Below are 23,633 nucleotides of genomic sequence, written 5' to 3' on the forward strand. Positions count from 1 at the left end.
ATATGGGGTTTCGGGTTTTTGGTTTCGGGTTTTTGGTTTCGGATTTCGGGTTTTGGGTTTTGGGTTTCGGGTTTGGGCTTTCGGGTTTCGGGGTTTGGGGTTCTAGGGATATATGAAGTAGAAAATTAAAGATGGGGGTTTGGAATATATGAAGTAGAAAATTAAAGATGGGGGTTTGGGTTTGGGGTTTCGGGTTTCGGGTTTGGGGTTTCGGGTTTGGGGTTTCGGGTTTAGGGTATGGGGTTTGGGGGTTGGGGTTTCGGGTTTGGGGTTTAGGGTATGGGGTTTCGGGTTTAGGGTATGGGGTTTGGGGTTGGGGTTTCGGGTTTCGGGTTTCTGAATCTAGGGATTTAAACATAACACTCGTTAATTCCACGTAAGCACAAATCGTCGTAAAGTCCACGTAGGATGAAATCGTCGTAAAGTACACGTAGGATGAAATCGTCGTAAAGTCCACGTAGCAAAAATCGTCGTAAAGTCCACGTAGGGTTAAATCGTCGTAAAAACCACGTAAGATAACGAGGAAATAACGACGAAACCTAAAATTAAATATGAGGTTTGGAATATATGAAGTAGAAAATTAAAGATGGGGGTTTGGAATATATGAAGTAGAAAATAAGGAATATGGGGTTTCGGGTTTCGGGTTTGGGGTTTCGGGTTTGGGGTATGGGGTTTCGGGTTTGGGGTTTCGGGTTTCGGATTTCGGGTTTCGGGTTTCGGGGTTGGGGTTTCGGGTTTCGGGTTTCGGGTTTGGGGTTGGAATATATGAAGTAGAAAATTAAAGATGGGGGTTTGGAATATATGAAGTAGAAAATAAGGAATCTGGGGTATGGGGTTTCGGGTTTGGGGTTTCGGGTTTGGGGTTTCGGATTTCGGGGTTGGGGTTTCGGGTTTCGGGTTTCGGGTTTCGGGTTTCGGGTTTCGGGTTTCGGGTTTCGGGTTTCGGGTTTCGGGTTGGAATATATGAAGTAGAAAATTAAAGATGGGGGTTTGGAATATATGAAGTAGAAAATAAGGAATCTGGGGTTTGGGGTTTGGGGTTTCGGGTTTGGGGTTTCGGGTTTCGGGTTTCGGGGTTGGGGTTTCGGGTTTCGGGTTTGGGGTTTGGGGTTTGGGGTTTCGGGTTTCGGGTTTGGGGTTCTAGGGATTTAAACATAACACTCGTTAATTCCACGTAGGATGAAATCGTCGTAAAGACCACGTAAAAAGATTTAAACATAAATCACGTTAATTCCACGTAAGGAAAATCGTCGTAAAGTACACGTAAAAAAAGCACTCGTTAATTCCACGTAAGCAAAATCGTCGTAAAGACCACGTAAACGGATTTATACATAAACCCGTTAATTCCACGTAAGTACAAATCGTCGTAAATATCTCGTAGCGTACAAACTTGAAAAAAAAAGGAAAAGGAGAAAAATACCAGATTAACATGTGGCAAGACTTCCAGCAATTATAATACGTAAGTCTCGCCCACATGAATTCTAATATCTTCTCCTTTTCCTATTTTTTTCAAATATTTATAATTTGAATATGATTTTTTTGAGGATTGTGATTTGAGATAAAGTGTGATTTGGGAGTTTGGGTGTGGTTTGAGAGTGAGAGTTGTGGGTATATTTATAGGAAAGCAAGCCTCGTTAATTCCTCGTAAAGTAAATCGTCGTTAATACCTCGTATAAAAAAACACGGGCCTTTGTGATTACTCGCAATTTCCTCGTAAAAAAAAAGACGGGCCTTTGTAACTGCTCGCTATTTAGTCGTAAATTTACGACGAATTTGCGACGATATGTAATCTTATATATACACCCGCTCACTCTTTCTTTCCTCTCTACTTCCTCTCTACTTCCTCTCCACTTCCTCCCCATTTCGTAGCAATGGTAAGCCTGATTCCTCTCTGATTTGGTTAGATACATTAGGTGGTTAGTATAGGGAATTTAGATAGGTTTGCGAATTTTATGTTATTTAGTGTTGATTAGGTGGATAATGTTGGAAAATATATTGTTGATGTTAATTTCAAAAATTTCATTTTTTTTTCCAGGTTCGAAAAGGAAGACTTACTGCCCATTATAGAGAGATCTTCGGTGAGCCGGGTAGTCGTTTAGACCCGGCCTCTTCTTCCGCTCCCAGTTCTTCGGGCCAGGAGACTGTCCCCGAGACTCAGTACACTCAGAGAGTCTATGGTAGACAGCGGGCGACCAGTAACTATGGAATATGTGTGAAAGGGGAAACAGATTTCTACGGGATCTTGACGGAGATTATTGAAGTCGAATTTCCAGGGATACTGAAGCTGAAATGCGTCCTCTTCAAATGTGAATGGTTCGACCCCGTCGTCAACAGAGGTGTTCGGTCTAACAAATTCGGTGTAGTTGATGTCAACGGTGGACGAAGGTACAACAAATTCGAGCCTTTCATCTTAGCTTCACAAGCAGACCAAGTTAGCTTCCTTCCATACCCTCGGATGAGAGATTCAGGTATAAATTGGTTAGCAGTGATCAAAGTTACACCTCGAGGACGAATCATCAGTGGAGAAGAACCACCATTGCAAGAAGAACAGATAAATGAAGTCGAGGAACCTGAACAAGAAATTGATGACATCCTTCTCATTGATCCGCATAATCACGAGTACGAAGATCTTACCGATGATGCCACAGACGAAGCTGTTGAGGACGAGTTTAATGAAAATGATGATGTTTCTAGTGATGACGAGAATGTCGATGTATCCGATTGATGTATTTGTTCTATGAATAAGATGAGGGAGTTTGTTTTATGAATAAGATAATGTGAGGTTTGTTTTATGAATAAGGGAATGCTGGGAGTTTGTTTTATGAATAAGCAAATGTGGGATATTGTGGTTTGGAATGGAAATAAAGATGGAGTTTGGAATATATGAAGTAGAAAATAAGGAATATGGGGTTTCGGGTTTTTGGTTTCGGATTTCGGGTTTTGGGTTTTGGGTTTCGGGTTTGGGCTTTCGGGTTTCGGGGTTTGGGGTTCTAGGGATATATGAAGTAGAAAATTAAAGATGGGGGTTTGGAATATATGAAGTAGAAAATTAAAGATGGGGGTTTGGGTTTCGGGTTTCGGGTTTCGGGTTTGGGGTTTCGGGTTTGGGGTTTCGGGTTTAGGGTATGGGGTTTGGGGGTTGGGGTTTCGGGTTTGGGGTTTAGGGTATGGGGTTTCGGGTTTGGGGTTTCGGGTTTAGGGTATGGGGTTTGGGGGTTGGGGTTTCGGGTTTTGGCTTTCTGATTCTAGGGATTCAAACATAACACTCGTTAATTCCACGTAAGCACAAATCGTCGTAAAGTCCACGTAGGATGAAATCGTCGTAAAGTCCACGCAGGATGAAATCGTCGTAAAGTACACGTAGGATGAAATCGTCGTAAAGTCCACGTAGAATAAAATCGTCGTAAAGTCCACGTAGGGTTAAATCGTCGTAAAAACCACGTAAGACAACGAGGAAATAACGACGAAACTTAAAATTAAATATGAGGTTTGGAATATATGAAGTAGAAAATTAAAGATGGGGGTTTGGAATATATGAAGTAGAAAATAAGGAATATGGGGTTTCGGGTTTCGGGTTTCGGGTTTGGGGTTTCGGGTTTGGGGTATGGGGTTTCGGGTTTCAGGTTTCGGGTTTGGGGTTCTAGGGATATATGAAGTAGAAAATTAAAGATGGGGGTTTGGAATATATGAAGTAGAAAATTAAAGATGGGGGTTTGGAATATATGAAGTAGAAAATTAAAGATGGGGTTTGGGTTTCGGGTTTCGGGTTTCGGGTTTGGGGTTTCGGGTTTGGGGTTTGTGGTTTCGGGTTTGAGGTTTCGGGTTTCGGGGTTGGGGTTTCGGGTTTGGGGTTTCGAGTTTCGGGTTTCGGTTTTGGGGTTTCGGGTTTCGGATTTCGGGTTTCGGGTTTCGGGGTTGGGGTTTCGGGTTTTGGGTTTTGGGTTTGGGGTTGGAATATATGAAGTAGAAAATTAAAGATGGGGGTTTGGAATATATGAAGTAGAAAATAAGGAATCTGGGGTTTGGGGTTTCGGGTTTGGGGTTTGGGGTTTCGGGTTTGGGGTTTCGGGTTTCGGGGTTGGGGTTTCAGGTTTGGGGTTTGGGGTTTGGGGTTTCGGGTTTCGGGTTTGGGGTTCTAGGGATTTAAACATAACACTCGTTAATTCCACGTAGGATGAAATCGTCGTAAAGACCACGTAAAAAGATTTAAACATAAATCACGTTAATTCCACGTAAGAAAAATCGTCGTAAAGTCCACGTAAAAAAAACACTCGTTAATTCCACGTAAGCACAAATCGTCGTAAAGACCACGTAAACGGATTTATACATAAACCCGTTAATTCCACGTAAGCACAAATCGTCGTAAATATCTCGTTGTGTACAAACTTGAAAAAAAAAAGAAAAGGAGAAAAATACCAGATTAACATGTGGCAAGACTTCCAGCAATTATAATACGTAAGTCTCGCCCACATGAATTCTAATATCTTCTCCTTTTCCTATTTTTTTCAAATATTTATAATTTGAATAGGATTTTTTTGAGGATTGTGATTTGAGATAAAGTGTGATTTGGGAGTTTGGGTATGGTTTGAGAGTGAGAGTTGTGGGTATATTTATAGGAAAGCAAGCCTCGTTAATTCCTCGTAAAGTAAATCGTCGTTAATACCACGTATAAAAAAACACGGGCCTTTGTGATTACTCGCAATTTCCTCGTAAAAAAAAGACGGGCCTTTGTAACTGCTCGCTATTTAGTCGTAAATTTACGACGAATTTGCGACGATATGTAATCTTATATATACACCCGACCGCTCACTCTTTCTTTCCTCTCTACTTCCTCTCTACTTCCTCTCCATTTCGTAGCAATGGTAAGCATGATTCCTCTCTAATTTGGTTAGTTTAGGATACATTAGGTGGTTAGTATAGGGAATTTAGATAGGTTTGCGGATTTTATGTTATTTAGTGTTGATTAGGTGGATAATGTTGGAAAATATATTGTTGATGTTAATTTCAAAAATTTCATTTTTTTTTCCAGGTTCGAAAAGGAAGACTTACTGCCCATTATAGAGAGATCTTCGGTGAGCCGGGTAGTCGTTTAGACCCGGCCTCTTCTTCCGCTCCCAGTTCTTCGGGCCAGGAGACTGTCCCCGAGACTCAGTACACTCAGAGAGTCTCTGGGTCTACTTCTTCTAGTGCACCATCGGCTCCTCATGTGCCTCCTTCGATGCCTCCTCCTGTGCCTCCTCCGATGGCACCTCCGATGGTCGCTGATATTCATCCTGATCTGATGGTGCCTCCGAGTGCTCCTTACTCGCAGTACACGGTAGAGGACATTCTCAGTCTGCCAGGCAGAGAAGGTTTACCAGTCATCGACCCAGACCGACCGGACGGAACGTTGTGGTATGTTGCATTAATTTTTTTAATTCGTTTAAATATCTTTTATAACATTAAAAAATAATTTATATTTTAAATTTGTATTTTCCAGGTGGGGGGTTGACGGATGTCTTGCATCGGACGTAACCGACACGATCAAGGGTTACTTCTCCATGCCACATCCAAACTGGAGTAAGACGCCTCACTACGTCAGAAAGACGTGGTTCAAAATTTACGCTGTAAGTTTCTATTAATTAATTATATATATTTTAATTTTTTCATGATTTATATATATACTTTCTAAGAAACTAATTGTTAATTTATTTTTTCCAACAGCAAAAATATAATTGGGCTTTGGGGATCACTGAGAGGGTGAGGAAGAAGTTTAACGCGAAAGCGAAAGTTCGCTTGTTGGACACGGTCTCCAACTGGAAGGGTGACTGGATCGTGAAGGGGTATGAGCGTGGCAAACCCGCTGAGCTCACCACGGACGTGTGGGATGGCCTCATCCGTTATTGGCGCCTTCCTGATTCGATTAGAATCGCCCAGGCTTGCTCTAACTCCCGTAACACGGTCGATGAGCACGGGAACGGGCCGATGCTTCACACTACGGGCCAAAAACCCCACGCCGGTGTCCGTTTGGAAATGGTAATTAAATATTTTATTAAATAATTTTTTTAATAATTATATTAATTTATTCTAACTTTCTTAACTGTTTTTTTAGGCCAAAGAGACGGGACATCTCCCGTCTCTTATGGAACTTTACGAGAGGACCCACAAGAACAAGGCGGGCGTATTTGTAGATGGCAAGTCCGAGCAAATCTACAACGACGTAGTTGCTCGGGTTGAAGACCGCCAGACTCAGCTGACCCAGCAGTCTACCGACGGATTACCCGTCACCTTATCCACACTTGAAGTGGATAAGATTTACGAGGAGGTAAATTTTCAAAAAAATTAACTTTTAATTAATCATTTAATTTAACTTTAAATATTTACTTACAATATTTATTTTTTGTTTTTAAGGTTGTCCCTAAAAAAAAGGGACGGACGTTGGGTATTGGTTCCGTCAATGATGTTCCGAGAGCGACATCGTCTTACGGTCAGCGACGGGATGATGAAGTCACGGAGCTGCGTAGAGAGTCCGCTCAGCTGCGTAACGAGTTGACCGCGACAAAATCTCGTATGGGTGGAGTCGAGGGCTTCTTGGACGTTATTGCGGCCACAAATCCGGAATGGGAGTCCATGTTGAGGAACATGCGACAACAACATCCCATTCATGGCGAGTCATCCGACGACGTACATAACGAGGCGGATGTTACGAGGAGGAGTGATGAATTCTACCGGGCGATGAACGACCCTTAGTTTTTTTTTTGTTGTTGTATTATATAAATTCAAAACTTATTTATTTATAAAATATTTTCATATGAATTTATTTTTATTTTGAATTTTAATTTATTATTAAATTAAATAATTTTAATTATTTTTTATTATATTTTAAAATTCTGTAAAATAATAAAAACGAAGTAAATTCGTAGCTAAAGTACGACCTCTTTACGTGGAAATCTTACGAGGAAATGACGAGAAACAGTTTACGAGTATTTTACAAGGAATTCTTTACGAGGAAATAACGAGGAAATGTTTACGACTATTTTACGAGGAAATAATTTCGTGGTTATTACGTGTATTTTGCGAGGAAAATATTTCAAGGTATTTACGTGTAGATTACGAGAAACTGTTTTCGAGTTATTTACGAGGAATTGTAGCGACGTCCTTACGAGGAATTGTAGCGACGTCTTTACGACGAATCGTTCTACTTCGTCTTTACGACGAAATATATTCCTCGCTAAGTTACGACGAATTAGCGAGGAAATATGTGTTACGACGGACGTGTAACGAGCAAACACGTTTCCTCGCTAATTCGTCGTAAAGCCTCTTTTACGACGAATTAGCGAGGAAAACCGCCCTCGTTAAGATTATGTTTTCTTGTAGTGGTTGCATCGTATGATCTATGGATATGACATGCATTTTTTGGACCTCCAGGTACTTTAAATGATATCAATGTTTTTGATCGCTCACCTGTTTTTATGAAATAATAAAAGGTCAAGCTCCGCAAGTCATCTTCTCTGTCAATGGAAGAGAGTATCATATGGCTTACTATCTCACCGACGGTATTTATCCGAAATGGGCAACTTTTATCCAATCAATTTCAATATCACAAGGACCAAAAGCGGTTTTATTTGCTCAGCAACAAGAAGCTGTCCGAAAAGATGTCGAACGTGCTTTTGGAGTCTTGCAAGCTCGTTTTGCCATTGTTAAAAATCCAGCATTTTTTGGGATAAAGACAAAATTGGGAAGATAATTAGAGCATGTATCATACTCCATAACATGATAGTAGAAGGCGAACGAGATGTATACACTCAATATGTATTATGTTTCAGAGTTCCAACAAGGAGAAGACACCGGAAGCTCACATGTCGATCTCACATTCTCTACTGATATCCCTACAAATATTGGCAATATGATGGGTGTTTGAACTAGAATTCGTGATAAACACATGCATGAACAACTCAAAACTGATTTGGTTGAATGGTCAGGACAACAACTAAGCTTCTAAGCTCGCATGTTTCTTTCAAATTATTCTCGTTTATTTTACTAATCTTAGTTTTAATTTTTTTTTTAATAATTAATGTTTAAAATGTTTTATTTTAATATGTTATATTTAATAAATAAATTTTATCTTTAAAAATATTTTAGTTTAATATTTTTTTCTTAAAAACCCCAAAATAAATAAGAACCCCCATTGGACCTAACAAATTAAGTGTTTCTTAAGTTCAACCTCTTAACTATTATTAATTACTAAAAAAATCATTAAGAAAAGAGGTTAATGGTGCTCTAACTGTCTAACATGTTCTTCCCTGTCGTATGAAAATAAGCAAGATACTCCTGTCAATCTATCATGCATTTATTGGGAAAAGCGATCCTATATATAGTTATATATACACTCCTGATTCTTCTATATTTATTATTTAAAATATTACTAATCGAAAGACAGTTGATCATATAAAAAAATCTAGAAAGATGTAAAATACTCGCCGACAAAATGAAATATAACATTTCAAGTGACGAACGTGTATGCACCCAGATTAAAATCTTATAAAGCTTGTACATAAACCAAATATAATCTTATTTTTCTTCTAATAAACGTGAAAATAAAACGTAATAATGACATGAAAACGTGTTCACCCTCCATAACCGAACCAAGATCGGTTAATACCGCATGAAACAGACTATACAGACCGGTTCAGGTCAAGACTCAAGCACCAGGGGCCGCATCTTTAGCCCTACCATGGAAATATCCACCATACTCTCTAGCGTAATCTTTGACGTGAGAGGCCGTGTCATAGATCCGACTACGTGCATAGTCCATCTGATTCGATCCAACCGGATGCATGCCCCGGTAATAACGGTACGTCCACGACGCCAAGGCCAACGTTCCAACAAGAAATCCAGCTACCGATAAGAACACACCAACAACGATAAAAACAGGAAGCCAGATAGGGCTCGAGATGATGATCAACGGAATAAACACTATGAAGCCTATGGCTGTTGCGGTGACGGCGATGCCGAGAAGGAAAAGGAGGGTTCCAACGGAGACGAAGAGACCGAGGTAACTAAAGAGCTCTGAGGAGGTTGGTGAATGAGATCGGAGAAGGCTGAGAAGCAAAGCGTATGGGCTGTTGCTATCGGTGGTGCCACCCCCACCGTAAATGGGGAGATATTGAGCATCGCCGCTTGAAAACGTTTCCGCCATTTGTAGAGAGTGATTATTGCTTTTGTGTGGGTGACAAGAGAACAAAAAGAGGAAAGGGTAAAAACATACGGAGGACAAATTCAGCTTTGAGGTGGCACTCATGCAAGGTTTGCAAACACGTACGTGGAGATTGTGTCTTTGTTTTTAGTTGTCGTAGATCAAGATTTTGGTTTAGATTTGGCTTAGTATTGGTTTGTTTGGCTCGGTTTATCTGCCACAACAAAAACAACAATGTAAAAGACATATAGGATAAAGAGACATATTTTCATTTAATTTTTATTATATGTAAACATAATTATATTTTTGTAGTAGTATTATTTGTAAAAGTAATTTAGCATTGTTTATGAATTTTTTTTATTGATAAATATATTTAGTAAGTGTATTGTTACATAATAATTTTGTTTTAAACGTGAAATTTTGTATTAATATATGATTGACTAAAAGCAAATATATGATAATATTGATTAAATTTTTTATACAAATACGTTTTTGAAGTTATCTTTACTAATCATTGATGGAGTTGAATTATTTTATGATATTTAAATGTAATTTTCTTATACTATAAACAGAGGCGAATCTAGACAACATATGGGTGTACTATTGATGACAAAAATAAAAATGCTTAGGACACGAATTGAACTTGGGAAAATGAGAGTGCACAAGCTGTCTTTTACCATCTAAGCTAACAAAATCTGACAAAATTTAGTCATAAAAAGTTGCATATCAATATAATTATGGGTGCACATGCCCCCACACTTTATAACTTGGCTTCGCCCCCGTCACTTGCCAGGTAAGAAAGTCGATGAAGGAGACGGCGCCACGTCCTGACACATAAAGTTTTGTGTTTCATGAATCTTCGCGTGACGGCTTCTATCGTTTGGTGGGTGATTGAGCTTTGATATTGGTAAGTTTCCGGCCCGATTAAAGAGATGTGACTCTCTGGAATCGAAAAGGTCTTCTTCTCTCCTCTTCACGCGACGGCGATTGATGCCTTTTGCGATTCTTATCACCATTTTGAACGGCCTGCATAAAGGCTTCGTGATTAATCACATTGATTCGCTCGCCCACTACGTCGTCATCAATGATTCGTTTTGATCTGATAAGCAGTGATTTCTGTATAAATATGTGTGAGTAGTCGGTTACTTGAGTTTCAGAGATCGGTTGTGATGAGGTGGCTGATGCAGTTTGTTGGGTTTAGGGAAAGGCTTTTGGCTGATGATCTCTTCTTGGCTAAACTTGCCATGGAATGTGGTGTTGGTTTCTTCACTAAGGTGTCTGCCTTTTCTTTCTTATCCACTTCATTAGAAATTTTGGAACATTTTGGCGATTTCTTAGCGTTTCTAGAGAAGTTCATCGAGAAAGTGTTTGAATGGTTCAGGCCAATGTAATCAATTAGAATTGTTGTCTTATTTTAGCTAATATGTATTGTTTTTTTTTGTCTCTATAGACTGCTGCTGAGTATGAACGGCGTAGAGGAAACTTCTTCAATGAACTTGAAGTTGTCTTTGCCCATGTGGTAGTCATTCTTCTCTGCTTCTTTTTTTACTGGTGTTGCTTCTGCTGGTCCATGTCTGATCGCAGGAATGATCTAAATCTTACTATTAGGAATTGTGTTATTGTTAGAAGGTAGGGAAGGTTGAGAAAATTTGATCTTTTATATGACTCATTCAGATAGACGAAAGGTTGGGTAGTTTGTGGTTGTGACTTGTGTCTGATGGGGTCTTCAATTTTTCACCATTAGTTTTTTGCATGAATAGTCTATGGGCAAGTAGTTGGTTGTTTCTTTAAATTATGGAACTTTTGCTTCAAACGTTATATTCTATAGATCGAAAAGTCACAGATTCTTTTGTTATTTTCTCTTATTGTAATAGATAATTGTATTTATAATGTCTGTATTTTTTTTAAAGGATGCAGTCCACGCTGATGATGTAAAAAGTATGGAGAACAGAACATGACCAGGATGTCCTGAGGACATGATCAACGGGTATTTGTGTCATTCACACTATTCTGAGCTCCAGGACATGATCAACGAGGTTGATGCTGATGGAAACGGAACCATCGACTTTTCCGACTTCCTGAACCTTATGGCTAAGAAGATGAAGGACACTGACTCAAAGGAAGAGCTAAAAGAAGCATTTAGGGTTTTCGACAAAGACCAGAACGGTTTCATCTCCGCTGCTGAGCTATGCCATGTGATGACCAATCTCGGTGAGAAGCTGACTGATGAGGAAGTCGAAGAGATAGTCCGTGAGGCTGATGTTGATGGAGATGGTCAGAAAAACTATGAAGAGTTTGTCAAAATTATGATGGCTAAGTGATGGATGATGATGATGACCTTTTTCTAATGCCTCTTAAGACATTCGCATGATTTGTTTAGATATTGGCTATAATAAATAGACAGGGATTTGAGGCAGAACAATGTTTGCTCTTTGGTTTATGATTTTATGGTATGGAAAACAATTGTATTGGTTTGAGAAGCTAAATTGCATGTTCAGTAGAGGGAAGGTAGCGTAAGAGCATGATTAACCCACAAACCCATTAGAGTCTTTTAATGAATATTTTAATAATTAAATGTAACTAAGAATTCTAGTTAAGAGACACAATGATTTTTCACTCCAATGCTAGTTTCTTATTTAGGGGTTCTTAGAAACAAAAAAACAGACAAGCAAATTAGAAACAAGGAAGTTGCAGAAACAATCCCAAATGAAGTTACTGCAGCTGAGAATTGCAGGAAAGAGTATCCTAACATTTTACCATAGGTGAATGATTAATCGTCTCTACATCCTAGCTCCATAAAACTAATTGAATCTACTGGGATTACTTCTTATTATAACTATGCTATGATGGAACTACTAATCTAGATGATGATTCTAAACTCTAATGAGAAAGATCAGTGCTCTCTGTAAACAAGATAAGCACGAGAGCAAACATAATAACTCAAGATACCTTTTATCGATACAATCTACACAAAAGAACTCTCTTCCACAACTCAAACAGCTAACCAAATCCTCACATCCTCTGGTTCCACACCAATGGCACCTCTTCTTGGCCTTAACCAATTTTCCATTGAAAGGAACCACCTTTACAGAAAATCACACAAAAGCAAAATTAAGAAACTAAATGTGTATACAGAAAAGTGTAAAGCTTTAAGTTTTTTTCTCAATTACCTGCATTTTCCAAAAAGGTATAGGTTCAATATTCTTAGACCTGAATCTTCTCTTAGTCAAAGAAACAGGTTCTTCACCTACTTTAACATCACAAGGAGAAGGAGATGACACATTGCTTGTAGTCGGAGAAGGTGGAGAAATAGCCAAATTAAATCCCTACCCTTTAAAGCCATTGGCCATCCCTGAGCTTGTATTGGTGTTGGCTCAGTAAATCCCAGCTTAGCAATTGTGTTGAAAATGTTATCTATCAAACAGATAATCAAAGAGATGAGTCTACAAAATTAAACCACTAAACCAAGAACAAAATAATCATAACTAAAGAATGTTAGGTGAACAAAGCAGCATACTTGCACTCACTAGAGGGAAATAGCATCGAGAATCTTATCTATCAAACAGATAATGAAAGAGATAAGTCTACAAAACACAACCACTAAACCCACAAGACATGAACTGAGAAAAAGTGTTAAACAAAGAAGTCTATATGTATGATAAAACAAAGCTACCAGCTCGGATAATCCATGAAAAGATACAGCCTTTACACAAAACCCTAGCTTAATACTGATAAAACATGCAATTTATGAAACTATGAGATCCGAAACAAGAGAAAATTTTCCCAGATTGGAAAATCAACGATCCAATCAAAATTCTCCAGAAAATAAAAAAAATCAATTGAAGTCAGGATTTGAGGATATATAAACAAAAAGATCTCACAAAGAATATACAAAATCGGTACTGACCAGTTTGGCGTTGATATTCTTGTTTCCAGTGGTGGCCATGTTTGTTAATCTGAAGCTCGAGAAATCGAAAAAGGGAGAAGATAGAACTCACAAAAGACGTCGCTTATGTTCCTTAATTAAGAGCCGTAGCTTATGTTTATTGCCATTTTTCATTTTTTTTATTCTTATTAAACTAAGAAACGCTCTTAAGAGCTCCGGATAATCATGGTCTAAGCAAGTGTTTTTCTACCGTCTGTTCCATTATTCTATTCATGTACGATTACTTCCAAGCCATTTATGAAAACACGTCCAATCAAGATATTAGTTTTCATACGACAAGGTGGCCATGAAATTTTGTAGTTTTATTTTTGGGTATAAACCGTATAAAGTGCTTTTGACAATTGACAAAAGAAAAAAAAATAAGATTCGTATAAAGTGGAGTTTTATACTCTATATTGGCACTGTGGCATCTGAGGATGAGATAGAAAATGAAAAAAAATTAACTTCATCTTATGACAAGTTTCCATTAAGATTAAGGGTTGGCCCACACTTCTTGAAATTTTTTATGTATTTAATTTAACATCCGTTTTTGTTTAAAATGATTTAGTTATGTATTTAGTGTGAACCTTTATTTTCGTTTTATTTTATTTTATTTTCTTTTCTTTTGGTTAAAATTATTTGATGTTAAAATATTCGACTTCATTCTCATTGTGATAAATAAATTTCATTATCCGATGGTTTAGATTATTTCAGTGGAGATTTGTCACATTTATCTTTCATTATATATGTTTAGTAATTTTCGTTTATTTTCTTGGTGTCGAATGCTTCTTATGTATAATCATTTAAGCCCATTAAAATTTTAATTTAATAAATATTTTAGTGTTAAAATTTTATTTTTAAATGCTAATTTATTTTAAATGTCATAATAGATAATTTAATCAATATACATTTTAGAAAATAATATTTTAAAACACTTTAAAGTAATAAAAATGAAAACAATATAAAATCAAACACTAAGAGATTAAAACAATAACAACACTAAGAATTCTGTTTTAATAGTTATACAACTAGATTTTGACCCGCGTTTTCAAAGCGCGGGATCGTTTCTTTTTAAAATTTTGTTTAAATTAATAAATATTTGTCTAACCTATATTTTAATAGATTTTGTATTTGTTTATCGGTAATATTTTTAATATTGTCTTCTTTATTTTTTTAATTAATATTAAAATTAAAATGTTTGTTTGTGAACTAATTAATTAGTTAAAAGATTTTAAAACGGTAAACTTCTACTCAATAAATTTAATCATATTGTGATGATATATTTGGTAAATTTATTTATTTATAATTTTAACTTATTAAGGAAATATTATATGAAAAATATAATAGACTTTACATTTTTCATTCAACATATTTTTAATTTATGCATAATTTATAAATTATAATAACCGAAATATTTAATAATAATTATGTATTTAAATTGACTTATAGTTGGTTTTAAAAAAAATAGTGTTGGGCTTTGTTTTAGTTAGGATTTGTCTTTTTCTCTGATAAAATGGGCCAGAATTGCCCAAAGAGAGCAAAAAAATCTGTCGCTTCAAAATCTATGTTTTTGTGGCCGTTTGCTTTAAAAAAAACAGAAAGGGAAAGTAAAAGAAAAATTCTCGATCCAATTTTTCTTTGACGAATCGACGAGACGATATTATAGAGACAAAGAATCGATGGGAGAATCAGTGGTTAGATCTATCGATCTTGATGGATAGGGCGTTGGTGAAGATCGAAACTGTTGCTTGGTGAATGTTTCTCATGAATCGGGTATTGATCATAAGCCAAACTAAAATTTCGATCTGATTTCCTTTCCTCTTGGCATAATAATTGTTTTATTCTGCAGAATCACGGATGAATAAGATTGATCAGTGATTTGCTTGGTCACTTAAGATCTCCGAGCAAAAACAACTTCCAACTTTTTAGATGGATAATAACAGGGGTAATCCTTTTAATTGATTATGCATCGTAACATCTTTCACCTTCGTTACTTCCTTTCGCTGATGTCCCAAAGAATTCATTTGCTGTCTCTTATACTAATGACTGAATAATATATGTTTATGCTTGTACAATCTATGTTCCTCAATTTGCTGTCTCTTATGCTAATGACTGAATGATATATGTTTATGCTTGTACAATCTATGTTCCTCAATTTAGAGTCTCTTATGATTTATTCTAATTTTTTATTTCAGGCACTAACAAATTAGTGTATGAATAATTTGATTAATCTGTTATAAAGCAGAAGCTGAATGATATATGTTTAGTTTGTTGTCTTATTAATGTTTACGACTCATGTGCAGGGTCTTGTAGTGACAGAGAGTACTGGTAGAACTTTATTAATGCGACTCCAACCTCAATCAAGAAAACCACAATCTTGAGAAAAGATAAGTTTTTATTAGATGTAACCTCACCGCATACAATTACTGTGAAATATTTAATATTTTGTAAATCTAAACGGTTAACTAATGTTTTCTCTTAATTTTACAGAACAAAGTCTATATAATGTATGATGATGAAAGACATGAGGCAAAGTCAAACAAAACTTGGGCACCAGTATGTAATGACATGTATCCAACCATTCTGCAATGATATAATCTGTAAATTACTATTAAACATTTTTCAGAATTTTAGAAGCTAGGAATGGAACTGACTATCACTAGTTAGGATTGAAACCGGAGTTTGATTGATTGATTTGGTGTTATTATCTGTAGATAGGAGAATTATATTGCTTTCTGCAACGTAGAACTTTTCCTAAAGTTTATTTTTCGTGTTAGAAATAATATATCAAATAATTTTAACAACAAACATCATATGTTTGTTTCTGAGGCTCCACATCCTCACCAAAAACTCATCCCAGCTTCCATTCAACAGCTTCTCGGGAGATTCAGCAACAATCCCATTAGCAACTTTATCTAAGATCATTATTTTTGAGACGCCTGTATCATCACTGACCATCAAGTGGAGCCAGAACCTACAAAGGATTATCACTATCAATATATATATACGAATAATAGATTAAATATATATATATATATATATATATATATATATATATATATTTTTAACACATATAATAGAGATCGTAAAACAAATATTGTGTCAATAAAATAAATATCAACTCAAACCTTGGTGAAACTTCGAAGACACTGTCTCTGAATGTCTCACACCACCAAATATGGGTGGTGATCTCTTTACCATTCAATTTCTTAACTTTGGTTCCAGTTTTGATCACTCTTTTGTTGCATGCTTTACAACCAAAGTAATACCACGACCAATCCATATCAATGGCATAGACTGTGCATCTCACCAAGCATCTATCAACCTACAATTATAATGCATTTAACAAACTATAAAACAAAGAGAAAAGGTTCTATGTAGGATAAGATAGGACAGACGGTCAAATGACTTAATAACTGCTTACTTGAGTTGATGTTATCATTTCTTGGATGCTCTTAGTGGGAAAGAGTAACCACTTATCACGCTGTCCTCGCTTCTCTGACTGATCACCTTGTTTGTTGTTGTCCTCTTGACTGTCCTCATTACTTTGGAATGAGGTTAAAGTTTTGTCATCATCATTGATCCTGGTTGAAATACACAGATTAAAATTAGTAGTCTGTGTGTGATAACGAAGTTACAGAATATGGAGTCACAATTCTTTAAATGCTTCAGCTTCAGCTATTGACGGGTTGATAATCATTTGAGAAGCATCAAATGCATTAGAGATTTGCAGTTCTCCTAGTAGATAATTAAAAAATACACTACATGTAAACGATGCTTTGATAAAGGATTAGTTTGTGCAAAACATGGTAGTGGCGTACTTATTTACCTCTAAATCTCCCAAGCTTAGCAAACCTGAGCAGTGTAGTAACCATTCTGGCTTCTTGGTTAATTGCAGAATGGAGTTCCTCGGCTAAGTTTCCCCATATACAGTATGGTAAACGCGAATCATTACGAATAGTTGTGAAGAGATGGTTAGTTATATTATCTTACTCGGTGTATCATATTCATAAGAAGTAAAATGACAGCTATCTTACTTGATGTCGCTTAGAGTAAATTCAAGCTTTTTTCGTTGCTTTCCCCCGGTACACTGAATGTTTTCGACATCAGCACAATCCATAACTTGACCCAGCACATCTTTCGCAAAAAAAATGTACACGTTAGTATAGATTTTTACACAATAGATAGTGGCTAAACCTATTATATTTATATGTTTACCAATTAAAAAATTCTCATCAAGTGTTCCAGACAAAACAGATTGAAAGTCGGTCAAATTCAGGTACAGCTCGTCATTAACGTGATTAGATCGGGTAATGACCGTATTTTGATTGAAAACCATCTTCCAGGTATTATCTGTGGTTCGATAAGCTCCACCAGCAGGAGTAATTTGGAAATTCCGGAGGTAGTGCCATGCTCCAACCGTAAGAATCCTTCCCTTTACTTTCAATGTAAGTCCTTTTGCATGTTGCATGAATTTTTTGCCCCTAAACATGTTACATATAAATTTAAAAATCAGTAGCTAATCCCATCCTTTGTAAATAAGACATAATCGAGTAATAAATACAGGGAAAAACGCTTACAGTGTCATCAGCCAAGACGAATTCCATGGTCTCCACGGATTGAATGTATTGTTTCCAAGCGTGTAGAACCTTTACATGAACCAACCAACTGTTTTTCCACGGTTTCAAGTCGCCGAAGACGACCGATTGATCATTAAGACCTTTCGATGTTTGTATTTGCATCTTAGTAGCCATTGTTATGTTTTTTGTTTTCTTCGAAGGTGTGGGTTTTAATAGGAAACCGGTGTTGCCTATTTATAATATTGATCGGATTCAAAGCGATGTGTTAGGTTTTGGAGAAACTTGGGGAGAAAGTTGGGGGATTTTTTCTTTAATGTCTATATTTTAAGATTAGTTTGGAAAATTCAGTTACCATGTTAAACAGTTAAAATATTTTTCTGCGTGTTCCTCAAGTTGGGGGATTTCCTTTTTTATTTGATTTGATTCTGTAAATCTCTGAGTACGAAATAGGATTTTTCGCTACTGCATGGGCCTAACAAAACGTAAATGTACGTAGAAAATAGTGGGTTTTTTTTGTCAATCGAATAACACTGAAAATAATTTAAATAGGGAATGAAATGTTTTGTAATTAATAAGAAATTTCAGGGGTAGATTCATGAGAAGTATTCTGATTTAATAATATATATTTAAATTTTATGTAAATAACACAAACATATTATTACATATTTAAAAAAAAAAACTATACGCCGGCCTTGGCCTAGTATATTTATAATATTAAAGTATAATAAAAGACATGTTAAATATTTGCAAGGATTTAAAAATGTTAGTAATGGATCCGGATCTATTCGAATGGTTATTGCCCGACTCCAAACTTTTAGAATAAATGTTTTGGACCCATATATCCATAGAATTTCAAATATGTTTCGGGTTGGATGAAATGCCTAAGACTAGAGCAAACCATGCGTACGAATCCCACAAAATCTGATATCCCGCCCCCCAACAACTTCACGTCGTGTTGTTTTCACAAATTATCTTATTGATTCAAACAAAAGTAAAATACCAAGTCAAACATATACCCGTTAAGTATCCCTCAAGATGTGGACAAGACTAACAAGACCTCGAAGTCTCTCACTCTTTTTAAACTCAAAACCTCACAGCATTCACAAGCAATAACAACAGAGCTCCCTTGCTATCAATCCAAAAAAAACAAATGAGTTCCTCAAAGAAGATCACTCTCGTTGTCATTCTTGTTTCGATTTATATGTTTTCATGTGTTTCAAGCACTGAGTTTGAAGTCGGAGGAGAAGATGGTTGGATGGTACCACAATCTAAGACTCACGGAGATATGTTTAACCATTGGGCTTCACACAACCGGTTTAAAGTTGGCGACACTGTCCGTAAGTGTTTTCTTTCTCTATATGCAGTTTTCATCTTTACATGTATATATGAACTTTTTTTGTTGGGATTCTTGATTTTTTATGAAGGTTTCAACTACACAAAAGACTCAGTGTTAGTGGTGTCAGAAGAAGAGTATAAAAAATGCAAGGCGACTAAACCTCAACTCTATTCGAACAACGAAGACACGGTTTTTAAACTAGACCGTCCTGGTTTGTTTTACTTCATTAGTGGTATCTCCGGCCACTGTGAAAAGGGTCAGAAGATGATCATTAAAGTCATGGAGATTGAGTCTTCACCAGACTCGCCTCCTCCTTCCTCTTCTTCATCTCCATCTCTCCCGACTTCAACTCAGAAGAAGAGCAGTGCGTTTAAAACCTCAGTCCAGTGCAGCAGTTCTGGCTTTCTTGCCATTGCAGTTCTTGTTGTTTCGATTTTTGGTTTGGCTTAGTCACGGTTGAGCATTTTGTTCTCCTTAAAGGTTTCAATCATCATTAGGCTGCATCGTTCTTACTTCTTGAGTTGTGACTTTCCAAATAAATACATTGACCGGTCTCGATCGGTTTCAATCAACATGTTTCATTTCTTGTAGCCTTTATTATTTTGTTCTTTTACATTTTCTTATATTTCAACTTCTTATTTTTTGGGCAAATCCCCTATCATTTTTAAGTTTTTATCACAAAATAACATTTTAAAAAATTCTCAAAATAGTATATATTAATCAATAAAAATGTTAATTACTCTACATCTTAAACTCTAAATCCTAATATACCCTAAATTTTGATTACTCAACTCAAATCTATAAATATATATTTATTTTTTATCCTTTAATGAATATTATTTTAGAAATTTTCGTCAGTGTACTAATTTTTGAACAAAAACTTGGTGATTTTAAGAGTATTTCTTAGTTTTTTCTTATATAAAGAGAAAGCTGCCATAGATTAATCAAATAATTCTTATAACAACCCAAAGATTTGAAGTATTACAAGAAACGCAGTACCGTTACTCTTTAGACAAAACTTGGTGGTAACTAATAAAACAAAAAAGCAAGTCGAGAACACTTCATGCCTCTTTAGGTGTGGACTTGCCTTTGCCATAGGGACTGTAAGGAGAGAAGCCATTGCGACCTTGCTGATTCCTCGCCTTCCTCACCTTCCCAGCTCCACTCTCTATGTTCAGATGCACTTTTGGCGGCGAAGAGAAGCAGAACGATAGAGCAACCGCCTGTGAACATCCCATTACAAAAAAAAAAATATGAAAACCCTTGATCATCTTCTAACCTTGCAATAACCATATAGTTTATTTGTCTGTGAACATTACCTGAAGATCGAGCCGGTGGACATTAAAGATATCTTTCAGAGAATGCGAGTTGTACGCTGCGATGTAAGCCCTGTACGCTTCCTTGGCTATCTTGTTCAGATTATAGTCGTTGGCAACATACTTCTCCTGCATAACAAGAGCAAGAAACGATGTTATTACAACGTATCATATTACAAATGAGAAGTTATTCATTCAGACTGAATCAGAACTATTACCAGAGCAGATCGAACATTCAAAAGCTTCTTCTCATTGAACTCAAGCTCTTTCACAGGTACTTTTGCAGCCTGCAAGTTAAAGTACACATCAATAAAACAAGTAGGTTTACCACAAGAAGATTCTAAAAAATCATTCATACCTTGAGGTACCGTATAAACTGAAGCTCTTCAGGGATCAAGACAAGCAATGCCTTTCCCTTTGCTCCTTCTCCACGGGCTGTTCGGCCAACCCTATGTATATATTCCTGCATCACCCCATCTAAGATTCAGACAAACAGACATAAGGGGAGATAGAAAAACCAGACCAAAGTATTCCTCATACCGTTGGCTTGTCTGGAGGATCATACTGTATAATCCAGTCCTACATATAACAAGGTTCAACACAATGTGATTACTATTTGAGTGTGTATAAGAGCGTTAATAATCATTGCTAGAAGAATACGTACCACGGAAGGAATATCGAGACCACGAGCAGCAACATCAGTACACAGCAAGATACCTTTCTCTGCTTTCATAAAGTCGAAAAAGGTTTTAGTTCTCCGGTTCTGATCCAGCCCCCCATGGATGTCACAGCTCTCGACGTTGATTAGTTTCATGATCTCGGCGTGGAACTGAACCGACTTGCACGTCGAGAAGAAGACCATTATTTTCTTGTTTAGGTTCTTTTTCAAGAAAGAGATTAGAAGCAGAAGTCTTTTCTCGCTCGGAACAACGCAGTAGCCTTGCTCCAATCCTTCGTTTGTCACCTAACAGTTTTGGAAACTTAATCAAGTAAAATCTCCATGGCATGCTTTCTTAAGATTTTCATTACAAGTGTGTTTCTTTTGATTCATACCTTGCGTCTACCATCATCGACATCAACAAGAACAGGAGACGTTAATGACACCCGTGCGAGATCTTGAACCTGCAATGATTCACCAATGAGTAAGCATAATTAAATAACAACAAGTAACTAATAGTGACAATATAGCAGCTAAAAGAATAGTACCTTGGAGGTCTGTGTGGCAGAGAATAGAGCGGTTTGCCTAGTCTGCAGAAACATGGTAAGAGCTATAATCAGAACAAAATCTAAACCATAGTAAAGCCAAACGCTCTGGCACATGATTTGCAATACTATTTCTCCAGTTGGTTTTAACTGAAGAGAATAGCAATACCATAGCATGGTTGCTTTAAAAGGAATCTTTCATACTGGAAGGTTTGAAGGCACAAAGAGATAATTTACCTTTGGTAAAATCTTTAGAATCTTGTTCATATCTTCCTCAAAATTTTCTTCCAGTATCCTATCAGCTTCATCGATCACAAGGCACTGCAATTTGATGGAACAAATATAAAGATGAAATATCCAGTATAGTCATATAACTATAAGTACAGTTAAAACCCAAGCTAGAAAAAATATAATTATAAACCAAAGAATCTGTAGTTTTCCCTCTTTTATCCTTTCACAAAGGCCGCGGAATGAACACAGCAATAAGCTTCTGTCTATAGTTCACCTATGGCTCTTCAACTATAACTGTTTGTCCATGTGGATCAACAGTAATAGTATTCTAACTTCTACTTATCAAAAAGAAGACTTGCAAATTAGAAGAATGAAAAGGAGACTAGGAGAGTACCTTAAGGTGTTTATAAATGAAACCCTTTGTATGTTGAAGATGGTCAAGAAGACGCCCAGGAGTTGCAATCAGCAAATTAGAACCATTTGCAATACGTTGAGCTTCTGTCCTTCTGTTATTGCCACCAATAACCATGCTGACCGTCAGCGAATGATGCTTGAGTAGCTCCTCCGCCACATTTTTTGTCTGCAATATTAAAAAAAAAAACAGTAGAGTGAAAAACGTGGGATGAGAAGCCGCAGTAACATACAACTTAACGAGTCCTACATGGGGCATTGCAAGAGTTACAGGACTCATCTACTCACAGTGACAGTATGGTAGATAAAGAAGGTTATTTACCTGGATAGCAAGTTCTCTAGTGGGGCAAATAACGATGACACCAGTCCCGTTGCGAGGAGAGAAACGCTCTTTAAACAGCAACTCTACAGCCGGTATGAGGAAAGCAAGGGTTTTACCGGAACCAGTCCTGGCAGCACCAAGAACATCTTTTCCTTCCAAAAGAGGAGGAATTGATCCAGCTTGAATCTAAATAAGAGCAAATGATTAAAACATTATTTTTGCAAATCTTGTCTAAACATCAGAAACAAGGTTCAAGAGTTTTACGTACTTGCGTCATGTGCTCAAAGCCCATCGTCTTGATAGCTTCAAAAGTCTGCTCAGACAACTCTAGGGATTCAAAAGTCTCATTAGTCATTATCCCTTTCCCAACAACCACCATCTTCTTCTCTTCATCTAGTTCTTCTTCTTCCTTTGCTTCCACCTCTTCCTCGGTTTTGTCTCCTCCCTGAGACTTCACTTTCTTAACCTTCTTTTCTTTCTTGTTCTGGACTTTATCAGCCTTCTCCTCTACCATGTGGGTTTCTTCTTCTTCTTCTTCTTCGGCTCTTTGCTGCTCATTCTTCTTCCCACGGTTACGCTTTCTTATCCTCTTCTTCACCTCATCACTGGACTTCTTCTCCAGCTCAACCATGTCTGAGCTCCGAATCCCACTCAACCAACTCTCTGCAGCAAAACTAACAAACATATAAAAAACAAAACAAAACATTTGAGAGTAATTACAAATATCCGAAAGAGGGTCAGTTCCAAGGTTAATACAATAAACGAGACCGTAATCGTAATTATTAGTCTAAAAAAACCGTGAATTTAGATTCTAAAAAATCGAAGCTTTAGGATAGTATACCAAACCAAGGTGGGTGAAGATTGTAATAGCTCGTGTATTACAATAGAACAAGAAAAGTTTGTACTTACATGTAGAAACGAAACCACTCCAAAGGATTCGACAGCTCAGAGAAACTTTAGAGAGATATCAGAGTGACAAGGCGGCGCATAGACAAGACAAGGTTTAGGGTTTAAACGAGTCTTTGTAATCCAACTTTGTTTTGGGCTGTATTTAGAATATTGATTTTAGTGCGGTATAATATTATAAAGAATTCATAATATAAGGGACTCAAAAAAGAAAATAAAATATTGGAA

At 36.8% G+C, this 23,633-nt stretch overlaps 4 protein-coding genes and 2 long non-coding RNA genes across 7 annotated transcripts; 3 read left to right on the forward strand and 3 right to left on the reverse strand.

Moving 5' to 3' along the window:
* Window positions 1–8,444: 8,444 nt before the first annotated feature.
* LOC106385817 (oleosin G) lies at window positions 8,445–9,230 on the reverse strand. Its single transcript, XM_013825717.3, has one exon. The coding sequence runs from the start codon at window positions 9,176–9,178 to the stop codon at window positions 8,681–8,683; it is 498 nt and encodes a 165-aa protein (XP_013681171.1). The 5' UTR covers window positions 9,179–9,230; the 3' UTR covers window positions 8,445–8,680.
* Window positions 9,231–9,676: 446 nt separating this feature from the next.
* LOC106386330 (calmodulin-1-like) lies at window positions 9,677–11,655 on the forward strand. The gene has a single exon (XM_048753165.1). It carries the CDS (start codon window positions 11,152–11,154, stop codon window positions 11,494–11,496), a length of 345 nt encoding a protein of 114 aa, XP_048609122.1. The 5' UTR covers window positions 9,677–11,151; the 3' UTR covers window positions 11,497–11,655.
* A 208-nt stretch (window positions 11,656–11,863) lies between these two features.
* On the reverse strand, window positions 11,864–13,339 carry LOC106385819. The gene is made up of 3 exons (XR_001277287.3): window positions 13,083–13,339; window positions 12,346–12,589; window positions 11,864–12,258 (listed from the first exon to the last, which is right to left on the reverse strand). It is a non-coding gene; the product is annotated as an uncharacterized LOC106385819 (long non-coding RNA).
* A 1,267-nt stretch (window positions 13,340–14,606) lies between these two features.
* Window positions 14,607–16,050, forward strand: LOC125584531. The gene is made up of 3 exons (XR_007321442.1): window positions 14,607–14,873; window positions 14,950–15,045; window positions 15,404–16,050. It is a non-coding gene; the product is annotated as an uncharacterized LOC125584531 (long non-coding RNA).
* A 2,708-nt stretch (window positions 16,051–18,758) lies between these two features.
* On the forward strand, window positions 18,759–19,641 carry LOC106386417 (mavicyanin). Its single transcript, XM_013826268.3, has 2 exons — window positions 18,759–19,017; window positions 19,105–19,641. The coding sequence occupies exons 1-2, from the start codon at window positions 18,831–18,833 to the stop codon at window positions 19,464–19,466; spliced, it is 549 nt and encodes a 182-aa protein (XP_013681722.1). The 5' UTR covers window positions 18,759–18,830; the 3' UTR covers window positions 19,467–19,641.
* A 311-nt stretch (window positions 19,642–19,952) lies between these two features.
* On the reverse strand, window positions 19,953–23,550 carry LOC106389223 (DEAD-box ATP-dependent RNA helicase 51). Of its 2 annotated transcripts, none has more exons than XM_013829433.3 (13): window positions 23,409–23,550; window positions 22,768–23,162; window positions 22,500–22,685; window positions 22,161–22,346; window positions 21,773–21,856; window positions 21,539–21,580; window positions 21,386–21,454; window positions 20,997–21,296; window positions 20,873–20,911; window positions 20,691–20,795; window positions 20,551–20,619; window positions 20,336–20,461; window positions 19,953–20,239 (listed from the first exon to the last, which is right to left on the reverse strand). In XM_013829433.3, the coding sequence occupies exons 2-13, from the start codon at window positions 23,128–23,130 to the stop codon at window positions 20,078–20,080; spliced, it is 1,731 nt and encodes a 576-aa protein (XP_013684887.1). In that variant the 5' UTR covers window positions 23,131–23,162; window positions 23,409–23,550; the 3' UTR covers window positions 19,953–20,077. The 2 variants fall into 2 exon arrangements, with proteins under 2 accessions (XP_013684887.1, XP_013684888.1); XM_013829434.3 differs by having other exon boundaries at window positions 22,768–23,173; window positions 23,409–23,544.
* Window positions 23,551–23,633: the final 83 nt, after the last annotated feature.

Source organism: Brassica napus, chromosome C3 (assembly GCF_020379485.1).
Source record: "Brassica napus cultivar Da-Ae chromosome C3, Da-Ae, whole genome shotgun sequence".
Classification (NCBI taxonomy): Eukaryota; Viridiplantae; Streptophyta; class Magnoliopsida; order Brassicales; family Brassicaceae; genus Brassica; species Brassica napus.